This window comes from Eleutherodactylus coqui, chromosome 12 (assembly GCF_035609145.1).
Source record: "Eleutherodactylus coqui strain aEleCoq1 chromosome 12, aEleCoq1.hap1, whole genome shotgun sequence".
NCBI lineage: Eukaryota > Metazoa > Chordata > Amphibia > Anura > Eleutherodactylidae > Eleutherodactylus > Eleutherodactylus coqui.
Window position 1 is genome coordinate 88913212 of NC_089848.1, and position 18381 is coordinate 88931592.

The following is an 18381-nucleotide window of genomic DNA, read 5'->3' on the forward strand; positions in this document are numbered from 1 at the left end:
AGAGAATGGTACCCATAGCTTCTAATGGGTTCGTTCGCATTTCAGGATTTTGTGCGTGCAGCTTCCACAGGAATCCTGGTGTAACACTAATAATAAACGGGTGTAGTGTGTTTACACTACAGAGCAAACTCTGAACTGGGTCCCCCACCTACCATGTATCCTGGTGTCATCGTATGTGACTGCTAAGCCTCTAGGCCCAATAGGCCTATGTACGGTATTGCCGATCTCTGCACAGAGCATTACTATTTCCATAAACTTAGAAGAAACTGAAGTCTGTTTTCCTTACTAGAAGTATCTCCCAGAAAGTGGAGAAGCTAAAACAAACCTGCTGCAAGTTTATTACACAATGATCATTAGGTATTTACATAGGAAAATGTTCCCGGTAAGTATTCTGGGAAGATTGCCCAGCCTCCCGCAGCCCGGCCAGCGCTGGCATTACGTCTGTAAAGTAAGATAAATGTTAGTGTGGCAGGAGGCCCTGTTAACTATTCGTTTCGAGAGGTAGGAGCAGATTTTCTCTTAAAGGGGGGGGGTATGCCCATCAGGACAATGTCTTTCCATATGGAGGTTATACGGGATGGACCCCACTCTTATGAAAGCGGTCTAAAAGAAAATCTGTCTTTGTTGGCCATAACAGCCAATCACAGTGCAGATTTTCTTAAACCGCAGTATAAGAAATGAAAGCTGCGCTGTGATTAGTTGATTATAGACAACATGGAAAGTTTTTCTTTTAGACCGCTTTCATAAGAGTGTGGTGCTGGGATACTTTTCCATGACCCACCCTGTAGACTTCTTCTGTTTAGTACCCCATTCTATCATAGCTGCTATCAAGCGGTAGCTTTTGCACTGGTGTACTTAGGATATTGTTGGGGCCACACATGTAACTTCAGGATGTTCTGAACAGATCGCTGAGTTATTGTCCCTCGTGCCACTACTAGTAGTGACCGACTGGTGTATGCAATGGCCCCCCAGACGATCACACCAGCAGGGGGGTAGTGTGCCGATCCACAGCAAAGGTAGGATTGAGGTGCTCACTTCTAGGTCTATGGACACGGCTGTTGTCCATGCCCAAACTAAATCCAGATCCACTCCGTAGTAGTCCAGTTTTGTCGTTCATGACACCACTGGAAATGGAGGTGACTGGTTGGGTGTCAAAGGCAGTACACATAAGGGGAGGGGGCGAGAGAGCAACTGTCCTTCAGCCAAGTGCCTGGAGATGGTTCCGACAGAAACCTGTAACAATGGCGCTCCCGGTCTCTGGATGGTGTACAACAACACAGTTGGAGCTGCTCGTGCTTGTTGGACGATTAGACAATACTCTCTACTGGTAGACCGGGAGTGGGGCCCCGCAGCCCGGGATGACCGCTCCATGCTGCCGGTTACCGTAGGTAGCCGACAGCATGGAGCTGTCACGTCCAGGGCCTGCAGGGCTGTCATTCCCAGAGGATGCATGTTTTTACGTCCTCTGGGTATTAGGCCCAGCAGGCCAGGATGTAAAAACACTATGGGCTTGTCACTCAGGGGTTAAACTGGTCATGTGCTGTCCTTGATTTATCATACATTGCAAGGTGCAGGCAGCTGTAGAGAACTTGTACATATATGATTTAAAGGGTTTTCCAAAAAAAGTACTTTTATCACTGAGATCAGTGAAGGTCTCACGGCCGAGACCTCTACTGATCTGAGCACAGGGGTCCTGTATCCCCCTCTTCTTATCACTGCACCCCTCGCAGAGTGAATGTAGTGGCGCATGTGTAACCACTGCACCATTCAATCTCCTCCTCACTGCAGGGGGTTGCAGTGAGCCAGCAGTGATGGGGAGGCAGGACACAGGATGCACCTGTTCTCAAAGTAGGTGGGGGTCTCAGTGGTGAGACTCCTACCAATCAGAGTTTTATCACTTATCCTATGGCTAGGGGATAACAGTCACTTTTAGTACAACCCCTTTAATAGCTGAAATCAGAACAAGTTGTTTAACCGCTTGCTTGCCATGGTCAGCAGCATTGTGGTATAAGTGGGCATGTTCCCCTTTGGCTGTGCCAACAAAATTTTTGGTGATGTGATCCAAGGCTTCACAGTACTCGACTCCCCTGATACAGGACCCCAAGGACTGATTTTCATGGTTGCCCGCTGTAAGGTTGCCAAGGTTGATGAAGTTCTTCCCACTCGTGGGTTACAAGTAGTATGCTGTCTGGAATCGTTCGCTCTTCAGCAACTTGGCTTGTGTTACAATATTGTCTTTTGTTACAAAGCCTGAACCGTTCTGTAATCTGGCGGCTGCAGAGCCATTACCGGCTGATTGAATGTCACAGTAAGTGCACCCCGGTGTATACTACTGAAAAGGCTCTCAGGCCATAACTCTGATTGAATGGTCTCCGCTGGCCACTCCGGCTTCCTACAAGCAGGAACCCCATTTATTTTCAGACAATATTCTATTTTATGTTGTGTAAATACTGTGAGAGATTGATATGAAGGTAAAACCTTTGTGTCCTGCCAGTGAATTGTTCTGTTATTGCCTTAAGGGGGTCAGACATCTAACAGCTATGTGATAACCAAATATAGTAGGAAGTACAGAACAAAATGCTCTTCATACCTGCAGGAACACTTTGTACATACACTGGTCTAATGGTTCAGAAGTACAGAAGGGGGCACACCTGGGGTACACCCAAGGTAGGCACAGAAAGCAGCATACTTGGGCAGACAGAGGTAGGCATATAAAGCAGCACACCTGCAGCAGGTACAAAAAGAGCACACTTGATGCAGGCAGACAAGAGGTTATACCCAAGGTAGGTACAGAAAGAGGCACACACGGGGCAGGCATAGAAGGGGGTGTATATCCAAGTTAAGTACTGAAAGCACCCCTGGGGCAAGCACAGAAGGGATTATATACCCAAGTAGGCACGAAGAGCAGCACACCTGAGGCAGGCGCAGAGGGAAAGTGGGTGGGGTAGATACACAAGGTAGGCACAACAAGCAGCAGACCTGACCAGGCACAGATGGGGGAAGATACCTACAGAAAGGGCACACGGTACTGGTGTATCTAGTCTCCACCAGAGTTATAGGTGGAGACAGGGGCTGGCCTGCCGAAGCTAGAAGGGACACCCACAGCTCATGATTGGCTGCCAGATACACACCTGCAGCAAGCTGGGGGGAGTCAGAAGGCGCTTTTCTGGCTTCTGCTGTGCTAACCTGTGGCAAGTATGTTCGCTGCTGTACCATCATCTTTCCCCCCTCCCGACTACGGTCACTGTTGCAGCCACTCTCCCTTCTCTCCTCCTGCGCTGACAGTCACCCCCATGGACTGCCATATATGCTGCAAATGCATGCTGCCGTAGTCCTCTGTCACCCTGCTGGCTGTCAGATCTCCCAGTCGGCCAGCACCTAGCAGTGGTGGTAACTCGTGCACAGCAGGGAGCCAGCTCACCCACAATAGCAGCCAGCCAGCCAGCCGGCCGGCCTTCCGATATATCAGTGGCTGAGAACTGGTCGGGACAAATGACAGACGGTACAGTGGGCGTCGGAGAAAGAGAGTTGCCGGAGAGCGTAGGAAAAAGTGCTTGGGACGAAGTAGTCGAACAAGACCAGGAGGAGAAGGAAAAGCGGCTTCTGAAAATGTCCTCAGCTCACTGCAGGTGTGTATCCAGCAGCCAATCCCGAGCTGCGGGCGCCCCCTCTAGCTCCGGCAGGCCAGCCAATATCTCCACCCACAACTCTGGTGGAGGCAATAATAATCCTTTTTTTTATATAGCACCAACATATTTCACAGGGCTTACAAGACAGGGGGAACAGAAGTGATTGCCCGGATAGTTTTGGGTAGCATGTTCCAGAGGACTGGTGCTGCTCTGGTGAAGTCTTGGAGGCGGGAATGAGAGGTTCAACTTAAAGGGGCGCTTAATCAGATTCAGTTATTGGAGTGGAGGGCGCAGCTGGGTGGTGGATTGAGATGTAAGGCGGCATAATGCTGTTAAATGGAGGGCACACCTGAAGTATGCAGACAAGATTTCATACGTAAGGTAGACACAGAAGGGGGTATACCCAATGTAGGCACAGAAAGTAGCACACCTGGCACAGGTACACCTGAGGCAGGCACAGAGGGGAGTATATACCCAAGTTATGCATAGAAAGTAGCAAACCTGGGACAGGCACAGAAGGGGGTGTACCAAAGGTAGGCACAGAAAGTGGCACACCTGCAGCAGATACAGAAAGACGGCACACCTGAGGCTGGCAAACATGGGGTTATACCCAAGGTAGGCACAAAAAGGGGGCACACCTGGAGCAAGCACAGAAGGGGGTATACCCAAGGTAGCTACAGAAAGCAGCATCCCTGGAGCAGGCACAGAAGGGAGTATTCTCCAAATTAAGCAGTGGAGGGAGGACACCTTGGGCAGGGACAGAAAAGGACATATCTGTAATTATGGGGGTTTCGGTGGCTTAGTTCAAGAAACTTTTGAGCTAGTAAGAATGATGTTAATACCAAAGATTGCTGGAAAGTGCTGTATATACCACAGAACATCTGCCTTTAGTTTGCCTTTGGGGAATGTACCTATTTTCCCAGATATCCATACAAAGTGATTTTCTAAGGTAGTCATACAAAATGTACATAAGTAAGTGGCTCCTTGGTTTAGCAGTACATGGCGGCAGTTTCTTTATCCGCCAAAAACTGTGATGGTCAGTGGAACTAAATGATTGTGGCCAGCATCCACCTTCAGATAATGCTTTCAATGAGCCCTACTAGAACATATGTAGAGGTATAAGGTGAGACCCCATTCAGGATTTTCATCTACTAACAGCAGAAGATAACAACTACAGGCACAGCCCATTAATTTTAATGTCAACTGTGCAATAATTCATTTCTCCTGTGGAGGCACTGCAGAGAAATAAAACACACTTGCTTCTGGCTTTCCACAGAGATTACACCTATGAACAGTTCATAGTGGGAAGACTGTTCTACTGAAAACAGATATTCAATATGGACAATCCCCAAGGAGTTATCCCACAGTTTGACTTTATATACAATTTCCCAAATAACTATTAACTACTGTTTTAAACTATTTTACACTGCTTACACCCAATATTTTTCGTTCTCATTCTTTTTTCCTTCTCTATGGTCCCCTCAGCACCACTGCTAATCTGTGCTATTGTGGGTGTGGCTGGTAAGTGTCACATGACCCATTTCTCTATCTGTTTCTAATTTCCTTTGGTAGCTGTAAATATAGTGCCCAATAAGTTTCCTTGTCAGTCTCCTGCCCCCTCTGGCAGCTGTAAATAATCCTCAGTAAATTTCCTATTCCATTCCTTTTTCCCACTGGCAGCTATAACTATAATCCTCAGTAAATACCGAGTCAGTCCCCTGACCCCTTTGGCTGTTGTAAATATAGTCCTCTATAACTTTCCATTCAGTCTCCTTCACCCTCTGGTAGCACATAACTGTTGCAGGGACTAAACTTATGGCTCTTACTTAGGCTCTAGTGTTTCTCTAACAAGCAGCAGAAGCAAATAGACTGCTGTTCAGTGGTTGTGTCCCCAGCTCTCAGCTCATTAGGTGGAAGTGCACATTGATATACACTTTGAACACCAGGTGGCACCATAATGTGTAAGTAAACGTCACAACTCTTCACTGAATCAGTTTTTAATGCATGTAAAAGGCAAATATTGTTAATTTTTCATGATCTGTACAACAAATTATGGTAACACAACCGCTTTAAGAACAAGGCTTTTGCCTAAAGGCAAATATGTCAGCCAGCAGATTATAAATATAGTTCTGTTGCTTTAGTTGTGATTATTGCATCTGTATATAACAGCCTACACACATCATAGTGGTATGAGAATACAAGTATTTGCAAATATGATTGACAAACACATCAAACTGCTTTCATGATGATTCCCCATGTGAAAATCCTTCCCGAATCTTTTGAGTCATTAGTGTTTTAGTTTTATCAAAATACTATTAATACCGTGAGGAAAAAAGGACGGAAAAAATATTTTTAAAAATATGCATTTTCTGCTGCCACTGTTCACATTTTATTATATTAGTCTCGGATTCTGACCCAGTTTTTGTAAATTTTATAGTTTTTTTTCCCATAAAGGTTAACGATCTTGGATGCATCTACTTTTTACTTGGAAGAATTCCCATATATTTGCATATAATTGACAGCATGACTTCATCCGCTCCTGCTCCAATCGAGACCAACCTGGAGTCTCTGTGGAAAAGAAAATATATACTTATTTAAAGGCGCTGCTCATAAATGTACTATTAGCACAAATTCAAAAATTAATATTTTTGTTAGGGTAAAGTACCATTTTCCTCACCATCCAGCAGTCCGTAGACCCCATATCCACGAACCTGCTGATTCCATTGGGTTGCTGGTTCCTACTGTGTACTGCTAGGCGTGCTTATATCCACACAAGGCAGTTTTTTAAAGCTAAACATATCTAACTGTGCTAAATACACAGTAATACAGCTGGGTGGTACATGCAGGGTGGAGCTCTAATTTGGCATCCTTGAAAGGCTACCACCAGACTTAAAGGGACTAAATCAGTGTTCCCCAACTCCATTCCTCAGGGACCGCCAACAGGTCATGTTTTCAGGATTTCCTCAGTATTGCACAGGTGATGGAATTATTGCCGGTGCCTCAGACATTGCCACAGGTGTGCTTACTATAGGATATCCTGAAAACATGACCTGTTGGTGGTCCCTGAGGACTGGAGTTGGGGACCCCTGGACTAGATCACCAAAATTCCTATGCTTAATTAAAACCAGATAGTGAAACATTTTCCATTTTTCTATTCTGTTTTTATTTTCAGATTTTTTTTAAAATATATTCTGTTGACTATATATGACTATGGGGGCGGCTAGAGAATTTAGAGAGATGTTTAACAGCAGCTTCCTGGGCCATTTACACAATGAACAAGAGGAGACCAATTGACTTGTATGGAGACTGTTCTAGACATGCTCTGTGTTCTCTGCAGCGGTCATTTTGGAGTAGATGGTCACAGATGATCACATAGTAAATGGTGGATCCTGTGTTATCTACATATAGGGGTCACCTCTCAGTGTATGTATGTATAGATAGATAGTATTTATTTTTAATTTTCAGGCACAATCACCAAAATAAAATCTTTAAAAAATAGTATATATTAGGTTATTTTCTGATGACACGTTCCCTTAAAGCATTATTATGGTATGCGTCACCAGCACAGGAAATTATTCTGTAAACATCGCCAATATATTTAACGGAGAATGAATCAACATGGGTCATATATAGTTAAAGGGGTTGCCCAACCTTTTTTCACTTAAAAACATGTTCCTCTTGCTAGAAGAAACAGTCATATACTCGCCTCTCCTGGCTCACTTCTGCCTAGCTCCAGGTCTCTGCTGTGATGTATTGTTGACAGGCTGCAGCATCCTGTGTACAGGACATCACAAGCTGCTGCAGCCAATAACAGACCTCAGTGCTTCAGCTCCAAGGTATACGATTGGCTGCAGCAGTTTGTAAACACAGATCAGCTGCTGAGGTCGGTGCTGCATCGCGGGAAATTTTGGGAGCCATCAGGGGTGAGTATATGACTTTTTATTATTTTATAGCAAAAAAAATATATACGTTTGAAAACCCTTTTAATAACGTAGGGGCATGAAGTAAAGGGGTTTTCCAAGTTTAATACAGTTTTGGGCCCATTGTGCTGTAATAGGGGTGAATCTGTTCTGCTCCCCCTTTGCAGGAGTGACCCACAGCCACGAAAATCAGCATCTCTGTCACAGATAATGTGAGCTAAGCCCGTCCCTAAGCTCAGGAGAACTTGGGGCTGTTTAGAGGAGCCCAGCAGACACAGCTAGAACACAGCATGAGCAGTGGCATCAAGACCAGCAGAATAGTGGCGGAGGCCGCTGAGCAAGGAAGGAGACCGGGTGCTGCAATAGACTGTCAGCAGCCAGAAAGCCAAGGGCTGTTTGAGAGTCTGGCAGCAACTGTTTCCTCATGCGAGGGGGTATGTGGTCAGAGGCCAAGCGACGAAAGGGCCCCAATGATGAGGGCCGAAGCTGGACAACTGAGAGGGCAAAAGAGGACAGCAATAAGCCATGTGGAAGGAGAGGTAGACTTGGTCCCGCAAGACACTGATGACACTGTGGACTTGGATGCAAAGCTGCAGGATATGCAAGACCAATCCAACGACAGTTTATTGTGTGGGCACTAGGGATGCTTTAGGGACTATGATGTCATTCAATGAATGGATGCGATTGGTTAATTGAGCAACGGCTCTAAAGTTGTGTGGCTCTAAAGTTTGTTTTTTGGGCCCATGCAACTCTAGTTGTGCCACTGGACTTCAGTATGATGCTACTAAGGTGTTAAGAATATCCAACCACAAATTGACTTTGCTGTCAGCTTAATCCACCGCCTCAAGACCAGCACCCTGGTCACAAAGCTGATGTTGTCTAGTAGCAGCTCATACCCACAAGTAGCATTCAGAGACTCATTATAGAACTGTCACTTCACATTTAGAAGATACTCAATTCATGTCCTATTGCTACGCCAGGTACAAGAGCCAAATAGCATGTAAGCCGGGTCTGTCCAAGGTCAGAGCTTTCCGGAAATGTACAAAATGTGAAAAGAACATTTAATTATTGGAAGAGAAGATCCAAATCTCCTGACCTCCTCCACCTGTGCTGTGAGAAAACCCAATAAATGAGCCGCATTGAAAACATCTCTTATTTATTAGAAGTGAATGTCATCATCGGAGATAGAAGTGTATGCAACGAAAAGCAGAACAGACCTGAAATACCTGATGCCGAGGTCACAATGGGTAGCAAAACTCCCAGGTTGCATAAGACAGGTTCATAATGTGTTGTAAATTAGAGCAAATAGGTTAAAATCAAGTCATTTACAGTTAAATGATGTACAAATATGTGGGCAGAGATATGAAAAAGGACAAGCGGGCACCGGGACTGAGCAGGGGAGGCTGTGCCAGACGCTACCTGTATGAAGGAATGCATCAGAGATACCGGCCTGGAACATCTGACCTGTATTATCACTCGGGAGATTGTGCAACTGGCATCCAAGTGGAGGAAACTATCATGCTGAACCTGATCTAATTACAAATCTGCTTCAGTGATTCATGAACGCAGGACCAAAGAAACTTCAATGCACAACATGGAAAACTACTTTATTTCTATTTTTCCACTTTGGAAACCCCTACTTGGAAGAGTTGATGGCCATAAGGAGATTACAAAGCGTCCTCTTGCTGGAACCTCCAACAATCATCTATAATCTGTGGAGAAACCTGTTCAATTTCCCTGCAGCACTCCTACAGGAAAAGTGAAGCATTACACAGTGTCTATTCAGATCAATAAGTGGTCTGTGTCCTCCAGAGCAAGAGGCACTTTTCGCACCCACACTAAATACACTGTGCAAGAGAGGAGGATCTGGAACAGAAGACCCCCTCTTCTCTAACTCAGAACTTCCCCAATAGTTTATAAGAAAATGGGTTTTCTTAACTGCAAATGGGAGATCTAGTCAGTATGATTGTCAGGCTTTACAGAAAGCCCACACCCCGTTGGCACTGCTCAGAGATGTCTATTCTATGCAAAGGTCCAATCAGCTCAATGACAGATTGTTTAGAAAAGTGTCTGAAATTTCTATTATTGAAATTCAGAGTAAAACCAAAGGGAATTTAGAGTTTTATAGAACATGCAATGCTACATGGGAAAAAGTTATGCAAACAAAAGATAGAATAATCCCCTATAGTGCCACCTATTTGAAGGTGGCTTCCCTATGAGTCAATATCCAACCTTTCAACAGACCTTGCAACATGACTAAGGGAGTAAGCCTAACCGAAATCTTCACTTCCACAAGCAGAAACATTACCACTCTGGACTCAAATTGCTGGCCTCTCATCTAGCCTACAGACTAGGCCTCATGTCCACTAGAAAAATACAATCCGCACAGATTTCTGCAGCATTCCGTGTGGATTTGCTTTAAATGGTATTTTTTTTCATGCGGATATCCGCACCTATTGATAGCAATGTGGCCGATCTGCCCCAATCCGCACTAAAATGGAGCATGTTGCTTTTTGTTTTCCGCGTCTGAAAAACGCAAATCAATTAAAATGCCATCCACGGGTGCAAAATTCAATTTAATTGACCTGCAGATGGCCAATGATTTCCTATGGGCAAAGTTTCACCCGCGGAATCCGCATGCGGAAACCGCAATTCAATTTTGCTAGTGGACATGAGGCCTTACAGTGCACCGATGAGGGGCGAGAACACAAACAGCTGCATGAGCATGGATATTGTGGTTTGGCTTACATCTCTAGTTATTTTGCAAGGCCTGTTAAAAAGGTTGGATATTGACTTACCTTCCAATAGGTGGCGCTGTGGCGGCATTATTCCACCACTCATTTAAATTAGTTCTGCTCTAAAGGCCCTTTTACACACAATGATTATCACTCAAAATTCGCTCTAAAGCCATTTTTGAGCAATAATCGTTGCATGTAAATGTGTGCCCATCATGCACTTACTGTGCACTTTTCGTCCATCGCTGAGTTCAGCTCAGCTTAAAATCCATCGTCCCTGATAACACGGACCACACACTGAGACTTTATTGTAAAACTTTTATAATTTTTTTTTTATGATAAGAGGTAGAGAAACCGCATCAATTCTGCCATAGATGCTTGGTTGTTTTTTTTCTTTACAGCGTTAATCATGCAGCATAAATGACGCAATACATTTTTTCTGTGGGCTGCTACGATTACAACGATACCAAAAATCTTATTTTTTTTTGGTTTTTCCACTTTTACCATTTTGGGATACATCTGACTTTTTGATCACTTTTATTTAGTTTTTTTGGGAGGCAAAATGCTAAAAATTAGCATTTTGCCTCAGTTTTTTAGCATTTTTTTTTTTTTTTACCATGCAGGATAAAAAGAGTGTTCAACTTATTGTATGTGTCATTACAAGACGATGATACCACATATTTGGTATATTTGATACCAAATATGTGGGACTTTAATTTTTTTAACATTTTTTTATGCCAATATGAAAAAAAGGACCTAAAAAGGTTTTTTTTTTACATTTTTCTGTTTTGTACATTTTTAACTTTTTTTTTTTTTTTTTTACATCATTTGTGTCCCTCTTGGGGACTTACAGCATAGCAACGATGAGTGCAATGATAACGCATTGCAGGACTTGTCCTGCACTGCCTTATCGCTTGTTACAGCGATCACATACAATGGCAATACGGTATCTGGCATCCTGTTGCCATTGCAAACAGTCAGGCTCTCCACGATTATATCGCGAGAGGCCGATGACGTCACATCTGTGAACTCTTCCCATGCGGCCATCTACATAGATTGCGGCAGGGAAGGGGTTAACAGCAGGGTTCGTATCTCCGATGCACCCCCGCTTTTGCAGCGGGAGGCCGGCTATCAGTGACAGCTGGCTCCCGCTGCCGGATAGCGTGAGATCGCTTATGATCTCGCACTCTCTCTAGGACGTAAGTTTACGCCCTGTAGCGGGAAGTACTCTGCAGCCAGGACGTAACCTTACGGCCTGGAGCGGGAAGGGATTAAAAAACACCTGTACATATTATTAGTAACAGATTAAAAAAACTAAAATAATTTAAAAAAAAAATCAATATTACCAAAAATAAGTCAAAGGAAAAAAGAAATTAGGATAAAGAAAAAGTTAAATAAATTAAACCGTCTCTGCAGCTGTAACAGCTTGTATAATAGGGTTAAGGTGGTTTCACATGTGCACTTGGGATTCCACTTTCCTGCTCTGTTCGGGAGCAGGAATGGGAAATTCCAGCAGCCGAACGGTTCTGTCTCTGGAAGGAACCGAACATTGAAGAACGGACTCAATGACTATAATGAAGCCCATTCAGTTTCCACTCAGCTCCCCAGCGGAATGCAGCACCTATTCTTAGGCCGGCTGTCCACAGGCGTTACGATATACCTCCGCGGGAGCCGCCACAGGAGAGCATTATGTCACCGCGATTTTCCGCATGGTTTTCCGTGATGAACCGATCATTATGATAGGTTCATCGCAGAAAATCGCGGCATGCCTCAATTTTTATACGCGAGCAGAAAATCGCCACGATTTTCCGCTCGTGTACATTAGACTGTGCTTTCCTCAGTTATCCTAGGGAAAGCATTCATTGCATTACTTGCTTGCAGATTATCGCCGCGGGTAACGCAGTGAAATATCACCCGTGGACTGGAGGCCTACAAGTAGCCAAATCTGTGATAGGACCTCCGACTGTAGATTCTGACAGATGTGAAACTGGCCTTAAAGGGGTTGTCCCGCGCCGAAACGGGTTTGTTTTTTTTTCAATAGCCCCCCCCGTTCGGCGCAAGACAAACCTGATGCAGGGATAAAAATAAAAAAAACGGGTAGTACTTACCCGAATCCCCGCGCTCCGGTGACTTCCTACCTACCTTGTGAAGATGGCCGCCGGGATCTTCACCCTCGGTGGACCGCAGGTCTTCTGTGCGGTCCATTGCCAATTCCAGCCTCCTGATTGGCTGGAATCGGCACACGTGACGAGGCGGAGCTACGAGGAGACGCTCTCCGGCACGAGCGGCCCCATTCAGAATGGAGAAGACCGGACTGCGCAAGCGCGTCTAATCGGGAGATTAGACGCTGAAGATTAGACGGCACCATGGAGACGAGGACGCCAGCAACGGAACAGGTAAGTGAATAACGTCTGTATGGCTCATAATTAATGCACAATGTACATTACAAAGTGCATTAATATGGCCATACAGAAGTGCTGAACCCCACTTTGTTTCGCGGGACAACCTCTTTAACATGTGACTGGTGTAAAAATATGAACAATCAAGGATGGAATTGCTTATTTATTTATTTATTTATTCCACCATGAATAAAAGGAATAAAGCGATAATTCATAGATGGCTCCATAAATATCCACAGTACGACATCTGATCCTTAGTTGCACTTACCTATAAAATCTGCTTACGAAAACTTCATTTGTGAATCCCATCCCTCCCCAGAACTGCAGGCAGCTGTCACTCAACTCTCTTGCCAGACGCCCAGCCTTTAACTTGGCCATGGAAGCTAATTTGGTGACGTCATTCCCATCAATATATAATCCTATAGGAAAAAATACATACAGCGATCAGAGAGAGTCAATGAGAAGAAACGTTTATCAGCCGAGCATATAGAAGGGATTAGATAGCAGCATTCCTATTGTGATTTATTGGGGGGCTCTTTAACCCCTTAAAACACTGACCTTTTTTCACTTTTGTGTTTTCCCTCCCCATTTTCAAAAAATTATAACTCTTATTTCTCTATCAACATAGCTGTCTGAGGGCTTGTCTTTTTGCAGGACGAGTTGTACTTTTCAGTGGTACTATTCAAACTACCATAATTACTGAAAAACCTTAAAAAATGTTCAAGTGGAGTGAAAAGGAAAAATATTCCATCCTTTTATGGGGTGTCTTGTTTTTATGGTGTACACACCACAGCAAAACATGATAACTGTACCCTATGGGTCAGCATGACTTGACGATACCAAATTTATATAGCTTTTTTTTTTTTTGTTCTACAACTTTTAAAAAAGAAAAAAGTCTGGAAAAACATAAAATAATTTCCTGCCGCCATAATTTGGCAGCCAAAAAACTTTTTTTTCCCAGACATCCTGTAGCTTCTATTGGTGCTGTTTTGGAATCCATACAACTTTTTGATCACTTATTACTCTTTTTTCTTGAAGATGGGGTGATCAAAAAAAAAAAAACACACACACATATAAGTTAGTTTTTAACTTTTAATACCTTTTACAAAGGGGTGCTGATCAGTATTGAGTAGAGATGAGCGAGCACCAAAATGCTCGGGTGCTCGTTACCCGGGACAAAATTTTCGCGATGCTCGAGGGTTCATTTCGAATAACGAACCTCATTGAAGTCAATGGGCGACTCGAGCATTTTTGTATATCGCTGATGCTCGCTAAGGTTTCCATTTGTGAAAATCTGGGCAATTCAAGAAAGTGATGGGAACGACACAGCAACAGATAGGGCAGGCGAGGGGCTACATGTTGGGCTGCATCTCAAGTTTCCAGGTCCCACTATTAAGCCACAATAGTGGCAAGAGTGCCCCCCCCCCAACAACTTTTACTTCTGAAAAGCCCTCATTAGCAATGCATACCTTAGCTAAGCACCACACTACCTCCAACAAAGCACAATCACTGCCTGCATGACACTCCGCTGCCACTTCTCCTGGGTTACATGCTGCCCAACCCCCCCCCCCCCCCCGCACGACCCAGTGTCCACAGCGCACACCAAAGTATCCCTGCGCAGCCCTCAACTGCCCTCATGCCACACCACCCTCATGTCTATTTATAAGTGCGTCTGCCATGAGGAGGAACCGCAGGCACACACTGCAGAGGGTTGGCACGGCTAGGCAGCGACCCTCTTTAAAAGGGGCGGGGCGATAGCCCACAATGCTGTACAGAAGCAATGAGAAATATAATCCTGTGCCACCGCCATCAGGAGCTGCACATGTGGGCATAGCAATGGGGAACCTATGTGCCACACACTATTCATTCTGTCAAGGTGTCTGCATGCCCCAGTCAGACCGCGTTTTTTTTTATAAATAGTCACAGGCAGGTACAACTCCGCAATGGGAATTCCGTGTGCACCCACAGCATGGGTGGCTCCCTGGAACCCACCGGCTGTACATAAATGTATCCCATTGCAGTGCCCTGGACAGCAGAACTAACGTCAGATTAAATGCAGGTGGGCTTCGGCCCACACTGCATGCCCCAACCTGACCGGGGTTTTTAATTCATAGACACAGGCAGGTACAACTCCCTAGTGTGAAGTCCCTGTGGACCGACAGCATGGGTGGGTGACAGGAAGCCACCAGCGGTACATAAATATATCCCATTGCATTGCCCATCACAGCTGAGGTAATGTCATGTTTAATGCAGGTGGGCTTCGGCCCACACTGCATGCCCCAGTCAGACTGGGGTTCTTTAGAAGTAGACACATGCAGTTACAACTCCCTGTGGACCGACAGCATGGGTGGGTGCCAGGAAGCCACTGGCGGTACATAAATATATCCCATTGCAGTGCCCAGCACAGCTGATGTAACGTCAGCTTTAATGCAGGTGGGCAAAAAATTAATTGGATTACACTGTAGGCGAGGGACCCAAAAAATTGGTGTACCAACAGTACTAATGTACAGTTAGTCCCCGACTTGCGAACAGGTTCCGTTCCGGGAGCCCGTTCGCAAGTCCGTTTTGTTCGCAAGTCGAACAAGTAGTAGTATGGAGCGGGATCGCGGGTGGATCCCGCTCCATACAACGTCGGGTGCAGGCTGTTCTTACAGCGGGCACCCGGCGGCAGCAGTTCCGACGAGCCGTGCCGCTTGTCGGAACTGTTAACACTTTAAATACCGCTCTGACAGCGGTATTTAAAGTGTTAACAGTTCTGACGAGCGGCGCGGCTCGTCAGAACTGCTGCCGCCGGGTGCCCGCTGTAAGAACAGCCTGCACCCGACGTTCAGGGGGCCCGTACAGCGTCCTACGATGAGATCGTGGGACGCTGTGTGGTTGCTAGGCAGCCGGGGACCTCCTGAAAGGCCCCAGGGCTGTCTATGCAGAGTGCCCATCAAGCGCACGGCTTGCTAGGCGCTCTGCATAGACAGCCCTAGGGCCTTTCAGAAGGCCCCCGGCTGCCCAGCAACCGCGATGTGACCGGACAGGCTTCTATCAGGCTTGATAGAAGCCTCTCCGGTCCCTGCACAGTATGATGTAAGGCCGTAGCATTACATCATACTGTGCAGGACAGATTGTTCGCAACTAGCGAAATTCGCAAGTCGAATGTTCGCAAGTCGGGGACTATCTGTACGTCAGAAAAATTGCCCATGCCCAACCAAGAGGGCAGGTGAAACCCATTAATCGCTTTGGTTAATGTGGCTTAATTGGTAACTAGGCCTGGAGGCAGCCCAGTTAAAATAAAAATTGGTTCAGGTGCAAGTTTCAACGCTTTAATGAGCATTGAAACGTATAAAAATTGTTTACAAAAATTATATGACTGAGCCTTGTGGGCCTAAGAAAAATTGCCCGTTCGGCGTGATTATGTGAGGTTTCAGGGGGAGGAGCAGGAGGAGGAGGAGGAATATTATACACAGATTGATGAAGCTAAAAGGTCCCCGTTTTTGATGGTGATAGAGAACAATGCTTCCATCCGCGGGTGCAGCCTATGTATTGTTTAGGTATCGCTGCTGTCCGCTGGGGGAGAAGAGAAGTCTGGGGAAATCCAGGCTTTGTTCATCTTGATGAGTGTAAACCTGTCGGCACTGTCGGTTGACAGGCGGGTACGCTTATCTGTGATGATTCCCCCAGCTGCACTAAACACCCTCTCTGACAAGACGCTAGCCGCAGGACAAGCAAGCACCTCCAGGGCATACAGCGCGAGTTCAGGCCACGTGTCCAGCTTCGACACCCAGTAGTTGTAGGGGGCAGAGGCGTCACGGAGGACAGTCGTGGGATTGGCTACCATCCTTTTACAGTGCTCCCGCCGACTCAGCCTTGACTGGAGAGCGGTGACACAGTCTTGCTGGGGAGCCAGAAAGCTGTCATAGGCCTTAGAGAGTGTTCCCCTGCCTGTGCTGTACATGCTGCCTGATCTCCGCGCCTCCCCTGCTACCTGGCCCTCGGAACTGCGCCTTCTGCCACTAGCGATCGGATGGGAATTTTACCATCAGCTTTTCCGCCAGGGTCCTGTGGTATAGCATCACTCTCGAACCCCTTTCCTCTTCGGGTATGAGAGTGGAAAGGTTCTCCTTATACCGTGTGTCGAGCAGTGTGTACACCCAGTAATCCGTAGTGGCCAGAATGCGTGTAACGCGAGGGTCACGAGAAAGGCATCCTAACATGAAGTCAGCCATGTGTGCCAGGTTACCTGTATGCAACACATGGCTGTCCTCACTAGGAAGATCACTTTCAGGATCCTCCTCCTCCTCCTCCTCCTCCTCCTCCTCAGGCCATACACGCTGAAAGGATGACAGGCAAGCAGCATGGGTACCCTCAGCAGTGGGCCAAGCTGTCTCTTCCCCCTCCTCCTTATCCTCCTCATGCTCCTCCTCCTCCTCCACGCGCTGAGATATAGACAGGAGGGTGCTCTGACTATCCAGCGACATACTGTCTTCCCCCGCCTCTGTTTCCGAGCGCAAAGTGTCTGCCTTTATGCTTTGCAGGGAACTTCTCAAGAGGCATAGCAGAGGAATGGTGACGCTAATGATTGCAGCATCCCCGCTCACCATCTGGGTAGACTCCTCAAAGTTTCCAAGGACCTGGCAGATGTCTGCCAACCAGGCCCACTCTTCTGTAAAGAATTGAGGAGGCTGACTCCCACTGCACCGCCCATGTTGGAGTTGGTATTCCACTATAGCTCTACGCTGCTCATAGAGCCTGGCCAACATGTGGAGCATAGAGTTCCACCGTGTGGGCACGTCGCACAGCAGTCGGTGCACTGGCAGATGAAACCGATGTTGCAGGGTGGCAGCGTCCGTGTGGGACTTGCGGAAATGTGCGCAGAGCCGGCGCACCTTTCAGAGCAGGTCTGACAAGCATGGGTAGCTTTTCAGAAAGCGCTGAACCACCAAATTAAAGACGTGGGCCAGGCATGGCACGTGCGTGAGGCTGCCGAGCTGCAGAGCCGCCACCAGGTTACGGCCATTGTCACACACGACCATGCCCGGTTGGAGGCTCAGCGGCGCAAGTCAGCGGTCGGTCTGCTCTGTCAGACCCTGCAGCAGTTCGTGGGCCGTGTGCCTCTTATCTCCTAAGCTGAGCAGTTTCAGCACGGCCTGCTGACGCTTGCCCACCACTGTGCTGCCACGCTGCGCGACACCGACTGCTGGCGACGTGCTGCTGACACATCTTGATTGCGAGACAGAGGTTGCATAGGAGGAGGAGGAGGAGGAGGAGGGTGGTTTAGTGGAGGAAGCATACACCGCCGCAGATACCACCACCGAGCTGGGGCCCGCAATTCTGGGGGTGGGTAGGACGTGAGCGGTCCCAGGCTCTGACTCTGTCCCAGCCTCCACTAAATTCACCCAATGTGCTGTCAGGGAGATATAGTGGCCCTGCCCGCCTGTGCTTGTCCACGTGTCCGTTGTTAAGTGGACCTTGCCAGTAACCGCGTTGGTGAGGGCGCGTACAATGTTGCGGGAGACGTGGTCGTGCAGGGCTGGGACGGCACATCGGGAAAAGTAGTTGCGACTGGGAACTGAGTAGCGCGGGGCCGCCGCCGCCATCATACCTTTGAAAGCCTCCGTTTCCACAACCCTATACGGCAGCATCTCCAGGCTGATAAATTTGGCTACCTGCACGTTTAACGCTTGAGCGTGCAGGTGCGTGGCGGCGT

General features: G+C 46.7%; 1 protein-coding gene across 2 annotated transcripts in view; it reads right to left on the bottom strand.

Annotated features, from left to right (window-relative positions):
* Nucleotides 1-5610: 5610 nt before the first annotated feature.
* The window catches only part of LOC136586445 (probable acyl-CoA dehydrogenase 6), a 94090-nt gene continuing 81319 nt past the window's right edge, over nucleotides 5611-18381 (bottom strand). For both annotated transcript variants that reach the window (XM_066584532.1, XM_066584531.1), the window contains 2 exons: nucleotides 12952-13102; nucleotides 5611-6197 (listed from right to left, as the gene is read on the bottom strand). In XM_066584532.1, the coding sequence (XP_066440629.1) occupies nucleotides 6104-6197; nucleotides 12952-13102 (245 nt within the window). In that variant the 3' untranslated portion in view covers nucleotides 5611-6103. The remainder of the gene's footprint in view (nucleotides 6198-12951; nucleotides 13103-18381) is intronic.